This window comes from Triturus cristatus, chromosome 6 (genome assembly GCF_964204655.1).
Source record: "Triturus cristatus chromosome 6, aTriCri1.1, whole genome shotgun sequence".
Taxonomy (NCBI): domain Eukaryota; kingdom Metazoa; phylum Chordata; class Amphibia; order Caudata; family Salamandridae; genus Triturus; species Triturus cristatus.
In genome coordinates, this window is record NC_140589.1 from 1,850,583,261 (window position 1) to 1,850,592,816 (window position 9,556).

At 43.4% G+C, this 9,556-nt stretch overlaps 1 protein-coding gene across 1 annotated transcript; it reads left to right on the forward strand.

Moving 5' to 3' along the window:
• The first annotated feature begins 2,210 nt into the window (after positions 1–2,210).
• Positions 2,211–3,155, forward strand: LOC146822187 (vomeronasal type-2 receptor 26-like). Its single transcript, XM_085609977.1, has one exon. It carries the CDS (start codon positions 2,211–2,213, stop codon positions 3,153–3,155), a length of 945 nt encoding a protein of 314 aa, XP_085466103.1.
• Positions 3,156–9,556: the final 6,401 nt, after the last annotated feature.

The window sequence follows — 9,556 nt, forward strand, 5'->3', positions numbered from 1 at the left end:
GCTTCGCCTTGTTTCCAAGACAGCGTTATGCCACTTAATGCTGCCTTGTAAATAAGACACCCTTTCACGCTGTACTTAGCATGAAAAGGGAGGGCAATGGGTGTTGTGCTGGGCGTTCTATCGCAACACCCATTGATTTTGACACTGCCCCTATTTACATGAGGGGCTTAAATAGGAGGCAGTGCCAAAATTAAGACCAGGGAAAACCTGGTCTTAAACAGGCAAAAAGAGGAGAAATGCTTTATTTCTCCTCGTTTTTGCTTTTTCCATGTGGGCTGCGTTGTGCAGCACACATAGAAACAGCAAATTGCTATTGATTGTTTATGTGCAGGAAGGTGAACCTTCCTGTACATAAACAATTGAAAAAATGACGTTTTGCCATTTCTGTGTGTGTTGCATTAAGCAGCACACATAAAAGTTACAAAACATCATTTAAAGATTGAAGCGAGACCTTCCTGCACATAAACAATCATCCCCTCAATGTAGACACCCTTGCACTCTGGTGCAAGGGTGCATGCATTGGGGATGTATGACGTTACAACGCACACTTTTACAACGCATGCACTTACAACGCATTTTTTACAACGCATAATCCATTACAACGCATGACATTACAACGCAGGACACTACAACGCATTTTTAAAAAATACCTTTACAACGCATTACCATTACAACGCATACTACCTTTACAACGCATACCATTACAACGCATAATATTAAATTACATTTAAGGTAAGTATTAGATAGTATAGGGGTAAAAATTACTAATCTAACTCCAGGGGGTGCAACAGTAGGGTAAGTGTTGGATAGTGTAGGGGTAAAAATTACTATTCTAACTCCAGGGGGTGCAACAGTAGGGTAAGTGTTGGATAGTGTAGGGGTAAAAATTACTATTCTAACTCCAGGGGGTGCAACAGTAGGGTAAGTGTTGGATAGTGTAGGGGTAAAAATTACTATTCTAACTCCAGGGGGTGCAACAGTAGGGTAAGTGTTGGATAGTGTAGGGGTAAAAATTACTATTCTAACTCCAGGGGGTGCATCAGTAGGGTAAGTGTTGGATAGTGTAGGGGTAAAAATTACTATTCTAACTCCAGGGGGTGCATCAGTAGGGTAAGTGTTGGATAGTATAGGGGTAAAAATTACTATTCTAACTCCAGGGGGTGCATCAGTAGGGTAAGTGTTGGATAGTATAGGGGTAAAAATTACTATTCTAACTCCAGGGGGTGCATCAGTAGGGTAAGTGTTGGATAGTATAGGCGTAAAAAATACTATTCTAACTCCAGGGGGTGCATCAGTAGGGTAAGTGTTGGATAGTATAGGGGTAAAAATTACTATTCTAACTCCAGGGGGTGCAACAGTAGGGTAAGTGTTGGATAGTGTAGGGGTAAAAATTACTATTCTAACTCCAGGGGGTGCAACAGTAGGGTAAGTGTTGGATAGTGTAGGGGTAAAAATTACTATTCTAACTCCAGGGGGTGCAACAGTAGGGTAAGTGATGGATAGTGTAGGGGTAAAAATTACTATTCTAACTCCAGGGGGTGCAACAGTAGGGTAAGTGTTAGATAGTTTAGGGGTAAAAATTACTATTCTAACTCCAGGGGGTGCATCAGTAGGGTAAGTGTTGGATAGTATAGTGTAATATTATGCGTTGTAATGGTATGCGTTGTAATGGTAGTATGCGTTGTAATGGAATGCGTTGTAAAGGTAGTTTTTAAAAATGCGTTGTAGTGTCATGCGTTGTAATGTCATGCGTTGTAATGGATTATGCGTTGTAAAAAATGCGTTGTAATGGTAGTGCGTTGTAAAAGTTGCGTTGTAAAGGTTGTTCCCCATGCATTGGCACTAGGCTGCTAAGTTTAGCTCCAGCACAGGGGGAAATGCAGGGCTGCACCATATTGTTGTAAATATAGTGCAGCCCTGCGTTTCTGAAGTGATGGAGTGCGGCGTTAAGCCAAGAAGGCTAACACTGCACTCCATCACTTTATTTTAAATATGCCCCTTACTGTCTTAATAACCCTGTGATGCTTCTTGGGACACTAGTAAAAAGCTGCAGAGAGTACTACATCTTAATGTAAAGATACATACCATGAATTAGGTCATGGTATGTGGAAGAAGAGGCATATTTCAGACCTCTGTGCAATGTACTAGCAATGTGTTAGCTTTCCATCCTGCACTTAATAATTCACCATATTATACTTACTAAGGATATCATGCCTTTCACTTGTTTAGATGCAGCCGAGTGTCAGCGATGCCCGGACGATCAATGGCCCAATGAGATGAGCGATATATGTGTCCCCAGAGTCATCGAATTCCTTTCCTATGAAGAGCCTCTGGGCCTGGTGTTGGCCATTACAGCCACTTTCCTCACACTCCTCACTACTGCAATTTTGTGCACCTTCCTCTGGTACTGTGAGACGCCTATCGTCAGAGCCAACAACCGTGGGCTCAGCTTCCTCCTACTCCTGGCCCTCATGCTGTGCTTCCTCTGCTCCTTGGTGTTTATCGGCCAGCCCACCAGCCTCAGCTGCATGGTCCGTCAAACCCTCTTTGGAGTCGTATTCTCTGTCAGTATCTCATCTGTCCTAGCCAAAACCATTCTGGTGGTCATGGCCTTCAACGCCACCAGTCACCACTGCCCTTGGAGAAGGTGGCTGGGGCCCAACACAGCCAATGCAGTCGTCTGTCTCTGCTCAGTGCTCCAGGTCATCATATGTACTGTTTGGATCCTGAAGTCCCCTCCATTCCCAGAAATGAACACAGAAACTAATGAGGGCAAGATCGTCTTCCAGTGCAACGAAGGGCACTCCTTTTTCTTCTACTGCATGATAGGATACATGGTACTTCTTGCCCTGGTTAGCTTTATTGTGGCCTTCCTAGCAAGGACTTTGCCTGCCAGTTTCAATGAGACAAAGCTAATTACTTTTAGCATGTTGGTGTTTTTCAGTGTGTGGTTGTCCTTCATCCCAGCATACACCAGCTCCCGAGGCAAGTACATGGTGGCTGTGGAGGTGTTTACTATCCAGTCCTCCAGCGCCGGGCTACTGGGCTGCATTTTCTTCCCTAAATGTTTCATTATCCTGCTAAAACCCAAGTTCAACACTCGAGAACATTTAAAAGAGAAAGCAAATGATGGCAACAAAATGATAAAACCTTGAAAAATATTGAGAGTTTCCTTTAAGATCTTGAAATGTTTTCAGTACAACCACATTTCATGGACTGGGCTAAATCACTGAAGCTTGCACAAGTTTTTTGGTTGTGTAACCAAACAGAATAAAAGGGAAAGTATTTTAAATATAAAGGCTTCAGATGCGATTTGTATCAGGTGGCAAGGGAGTATATGTATATAACACCACCACAGAATGTCAATGTCCAGTTTTTAGGTCTTTCATAAAGCCTTTTTTTTTTTATTGCATAGAGAAAAGGCTTTGGGTCAGTCAATGCTTTGAGGCATTGCCAGTCACACTATGGATCAACCCATGCTATTGGCTCTATTTCCTCAATAAGCTTTCTAAGGAGTGTTTCGATAACAGTGCATATGTTCCACAGTTTTCAGCATCTGGCAGGTAATATTGGGTGAACAAAAGAAGACATCTTGAAATGAAGGCTTTCAACACTAAAAGAAACTCATTCTGCATGATAACCGGATGCTTCCTTCAAGTATGAAGTGCATTAGTATCAAAATATATTTAACGCTGGGCGTAGCGGGGCTACGCGGAGATCCACGGAGTTGAGAACAAACTCCATGGAACTCCACTCTGCTACGCCACCCGCCTCCACCCCCGTATTAAGAAATAAGTCAACATTAATAAAAAATACATTCAAAACCACTTACCTCGGTTCTGCGGCGTCTCCGGGCTGCCCCTTCCTCTTCCTTGTGGTACCGGTAACCCTTGAGAAAACTGTGCATGTGCGCACACCCGCACATGTGCAGTTTTCTCAAGTTTTCTCAAGTATGGCGAGAAAGATTAGGAGGGCAGCTCGGGGACGCCGCAGTACAGAGGTAAGTGGTTTTAAGTTTATTTTCAATTAATGTTGACTTACTTCTTAATAGGGGGGGTGGAGGTGGAGGCTGGCCAACTCCGCTCCGTTGCGGAGTGTGCGAAGATTTGCCTTCCCCGCGTTCTCTGCGGAACGCGGAGAAGGCAAATCTCTGCACACTCTGCGGGCGGAGCGGAGTTCTCCGCCCAGGGTTAAAAATATTATGATATTCCTCAAATGTGAATTTTCAATTAGATGTTTTATTTTTCGTTTGAAAATACTACATAAAATATGCAAAAGAAAAATGTTTATTTGAAAGACCTGACAATTAGAATAGAATATTTAAATATTTCTTAGGTGATACTTCAAGGTGTTCCGTTGCTTTTAAGAATGGTTTCCTTTGTATCCTGCATATGGGTACCAACCTTGTCCAGAACGTTCGGAACGTTCATGCAGTTTTTATTATATTTAATTTGTAATTTATATAATTAATTTATAATTTATTTTGTCATGTAGTCCCATTAGGCCCGGACAGGAACACCACCATTTTACATGCTTGTGTTTAAATTTGACATCTTTCTTTTAGCGTTGACACTTGACACACTTTTTGCTTGCATGCTTGTATTGATAATGCTTCATGAAAAAACTTACATTTAAACATCTTCATACACACATTATCAGGGCCTTGAATATTATGTACAACAGCTAAAGTTCACTGCACAAAATGATGTTGATAATTATTGTTTGCTCAGCATCAGCTTCGTCAAGGTAGAATCAATAATGACAGTCTGACTGGAACTTCGGCATGGCGAAATGGGTGACGTTTATTTTATAAGCGGCATCACTCCTTTGTGTAGTTAGAAGAGCATTTCGCAGTCACTCTGAAGGGCACCCCATGCTAGAATTCCAGCCCAGCTGATTCCTGTTTACCTCCTGCAAGGGATGAAGCCCAGCTCTCCACCAAGACGGGCTCCCTGTTGGCACTCATCCGCAGGTAATGGGGAAGTAAGATCACCCTATAGGGATTTTGGCAGATACACCCACCTTAGTGCCACAAGGATAAGTAGCGCTAGTTAGGAACACAAAATATAACAGTACTTATATGCGAAAATATATTCTCTGTAGCAGCACAATGGTTGAATTGTCTTCTTCACCATTTTGTGATGCTGATCAGGCTATTCTGTTTCCTTCTCTTGATTATTGCAGCACATGTATTTTACACAAGAATCATAATGCTTCAATAAATATTGAAACACCATGTTGTGTCTTTCTTGTCTGTCTCTTTAGGTATGCATGAGGTTCTAGATCTGTTTCCACGATTTGCTTGGGGAGTCAGGGTTGTCAAATTCAAACTGTTATTTTGCTGGGTTAGGGGTACATATGGAGCACAATGAGGTAGCAGGACTAAGGCCAACATATCCCGATGGTATGTGTAAAATCCATCTTGCACAATTTTGATGTTTATGTTGTCCAACAAATGCACAGTTTTACTGAGGAAAGTACAACCCGTATGACAATTTTCTTTGTTCTTTTATGAACAGCAGGCTTCTGGCCCATAATTTGGGAGAGAGGGCAAGCCCTTAGGCTCTCAGGAGCTCACAACCAATTGGAAAGGAGGAGACATATTGTAGGGATGCGAGATACCTATGGCTTGGTTTGGTCTTGCTAGAAGAGTTCTTGTTGTTCACTGGAGGTTGGGTCTCATAGACTGTAGATTGTCTCATGATTGGCTGGGAGGCATGCTTACAAGTTATTTATTTATTGGCTTTGGTGTCCTAATGCTTTGCCCAGCATAACATTTGCTTGGTGTCCACCTGTCCTTACAGAAGGGACGCCTGTTCCACTTTTTCTTATCCTCACCATCTGCATCATCAGCATCATCTGCAAATGACAGCAGGGGAAAGCAAAGGACTTCCCTTGAAATTAAACAGCCACAGGGATAGTTCATGAGGAAAAGTCTGTCAGTTTTCACCTGGAAATGTAATTAACATCCAGCATTGCATATACGATTCAACCTGCAGCAAGGCAGCACTTGAACGGTGCACAATTGAAAGCACTATTCTCAAAGTACGTAATGAATGAAGTAGAGATTGCATCATGCAAGGACATTTAAGGTAATATTGTTTGGTAACTGATGAAGACTATAACAATCCAACTCACTTTCAATCCCTCTGGATGGTTGAGTACACTCTGAGTAATGTTAGGCTGCACATATCACAGACTTCCCTCAGACAGCCGATACTCAGCCGCCAATGGCTGTAGTGTGGGTGTACCCATGCAAACACCCATGCAAATGTAGGATTATCCCTTTCTATGAAGGTGTTGTGACCAATTCACACATGTCATTCTTTGGCTTCCCATGCACAGTTGTCAAGAGTAGGAACTTAGATATGGAGGATACCGTATACATTTTCCAAAGTGTTCACCCATCAACTACACACACACACACACACACACACACACACACGCGCACACGCGCACACACACACACACACACACACACACAACCACACACACACACACACAACCACACACACACACAACCACACACACACGCACACACACGCAACCACACACACACACACACACACACACACACCCATCCCCCCCACACACATTCACACACACACACACACACACACACACCCTCCCTCCCAACCCCCAACCCCATTTAGGATAACTGGTGACTCCTGCAACAATCTCTCTCCTTCTCTAATAGAGGGGATCCTATCTAGACTTCATTCTATAGCGGCTCTGTGGAGCTGGTGAGGGCACCTCTCGAACTGAGAACCCCATGTTGGGCAATAACCAGATATTGATGGACACAAAACTATCATTTGAAGCATCAGAAGTGCTCTTGTAAGTTTGGACCCCCATCATTCCTGAAACTGGCGACCTCATCAGATTGTTCTGCAAGTAAAGTTCTCCCTCCTTGATGCTTTTAATATTTATCAGTGCAGAAGTGTATCGTGCCCTTGAAGCCGAGTAGTGTTGAGCAGGAGGCATGTGGCAATATGCACATAAAAAAGAGATTATTCTGCAGAGTCTGAACGAGCAAAACTCATGGTAAATAAACATTATGTTAAAGTCCACTACATATGTTAATCTATAACAGCGCCAGAATGCACCACACCAGGGTGTGCAGTTTTCATTGCATAAATATAGGTTTGCATAGTTTGCAATGACTGGCTTGCAAGGTGTTTGCAGGTTTTCCATTCTCCTGCCTTGAACATTAGCTGGTACCAGGGGCTCGTAAGCATCCTGCTTGCTGGCGCATACCTAGCTCAGCTTATTCTTCGAGGTCACATGAGTAACTTGTAGTCATTTTTTATGGGAGTGCATATGCTGACTGGCTCTTTCTTATGAGCGCCTTCAACATATTCATACCAGTAACTTGCATGGATTTTGTGCATAAGTGTATAACTTGCTTAGAATTCACAGCCACTGCACATTTTTCATAGTTTTTGTGGGAAATATTTGAAGTTCACATGAAAAAAAAAACATTCTCATAGTCCCAGTCAGCACATGTATCACTGGTGGATCGGGGTGAGCCAGTGGGGAGAATATGTCCAGAGAAGGAGCCAAGATCTCTTAAATGGACTGTTTGCTGGTAGTGCGGCACTAGTTTCCAGTTTCTCTTATGCTTTCTGTTGGCCTTTAGATTTGGGGTGGAAGATTTTTGCAAGAGACGAACATTTCAAGTTGTGTGGCTTATGGAGCAGAGTTCCTAGTTTAGCATTCTTCACGGCCGCCATCTTGGGTTCTAAGTTTCTGTTGTTCTTCCATGTATTTTAGCAGACAACAAATCACTAAGCAGAAACGCAGCGGGTCCTACAATATATGCTCATGAATGCACTAAAACAGTGATGCAGCTAGCTATGATGTCAATCAGGGGCAGAACTAGACCTGAACTTGGGGGTGGGCGGGGAGGGGGTGGCTACTAGTACTTAAAAGTGATGGTGGGGCCACAATTTCGCACAATGGGAACCAGACACGTTTGGAAGGCCAATAGGTCCAGGTTTAATGTGTTAATGCATGGAAAAGGCATGTGTGCATGCCTGTTCCATCATAATGTAAGCACATTAAAGCCAGATCTTTTATCTTCACCAAAGCATTCCTCTGAGACACCGAGCACTGCTGGAGCGCAGAGTGTGTACACCAGACCTGCAGGCATCAGATTTCTGCAAGATGGTTGCTAGCAAGCAGGTCCTAAGCATGTCTGAGGAAGCAGCTTAGCAAGGATGCCATAGGCCCTGGTGCAAGCAGAAGAAATGGCCACTTTGAATGCTGGTGTGGTAGTAAATACAGCAATAGTCAGGGTTCAACAGGCCCCTCAGGGCTCTGAGCCCTGGTGCCACTGCACCTGCTGCACCAGTGATAGCTACGCCCCCTGTCCGAGGCACAGAAAAGAAAAGTGTCTTATCTGATTAAAAGAAGCATGAACTGCATAATGATAAAATACTTCCAAGGAACAAGAAGATGAGTGTGGGAGGAATCTCCCAATGTGCCCACGAAAGTGCTCCCACACACATCGAGAAGTAGACTTGAGGTGTGAAGAATAAACTGGAATAAAGACAATTGTAGGAACCTTCTATCTGGCTGTCACAACATGAGGGGGGCTCACCAACAGCTCAAAAGGAAGGAGTAGCCACAGAGAATATAAGCTAATTACCTGTTCACAAAGTAAAAGCACGCATGTGTTGGTATTCCTATAGCATGAACCTAGCCTCAGTTGCACATTATGGGAAGTGATGGTAAATGATGCTGGATTGTATTCTTCAAGTGGAAGCTTAAATATTCTTGTTGCACATACTTACAGTAGTATGTCACACATTTACAATTCAGGCAGATTTTGATGAAGTGATTTTCCACAGCTATTCTATTCTATTCTATTCTGCAGTTTTTATATTGTGCATGGCTACCCGGGGGCCCTTCCAGTGCTGCAACAGAAACCGTAGATCATCGTGGGCTGCAAAGGATTAATCCCTAAACAGCCAGGCCTTCAAGGCTTTACAGAAGGTCAATTGGTGCTTCAGTAGACACAGTTCAAGAGGTACGGTATTCCAAAGTCTGGATGCCAGAAAAGAGGTGGAGCATCCACCCCAACCAGGTCTACGAATCCAGGGAACCTTCAATAAATGAGGAAGATCGAAGAAGTCTCCCAGGCAGATATTGGGAGGCCAATGGTCTTAACAATAAAGGGCTTTATGCATCATGCAGTGGCACTTGAACTAAACTTGCCGTTCCATCGGAAGCCAGTGGAGGTCTTTCAGAGCCTTAGCAGCAGACTGATGTTTGGGTCTGTTCATTAGAAGTCGGGCAGCAGAATTTTGTACAATCTGCAACCTTCTGACAACGTAACTGGGTGAACCAAGATACAGGGCATTCCCGTAATCGAGGCCTGATAGGACAATGGCCTGTAGGATCACTCTTCTGGCTGTAAATGAAAGAAGGTTAAGAACCTTCCTCAATCATGTGAAGATGCTATAGCAGCTGGCAGCAAGCTTTTTAACTTGATGGTCCATCTTGAGATTGGGGCCCAGCCACATCCCAAAGCTCTTTATTGAGCTTTTTGGAG

What these genes read in the sequence shown, in the direction of transcription:
- LOC146822187 (XM_085609977.1), top strand. Translation starts at nt 2,211, where the DNA reads ATGCCTTTCACTTGTTTAGATGCAGCCGAGTGTCAGCGATGCCCGGAC.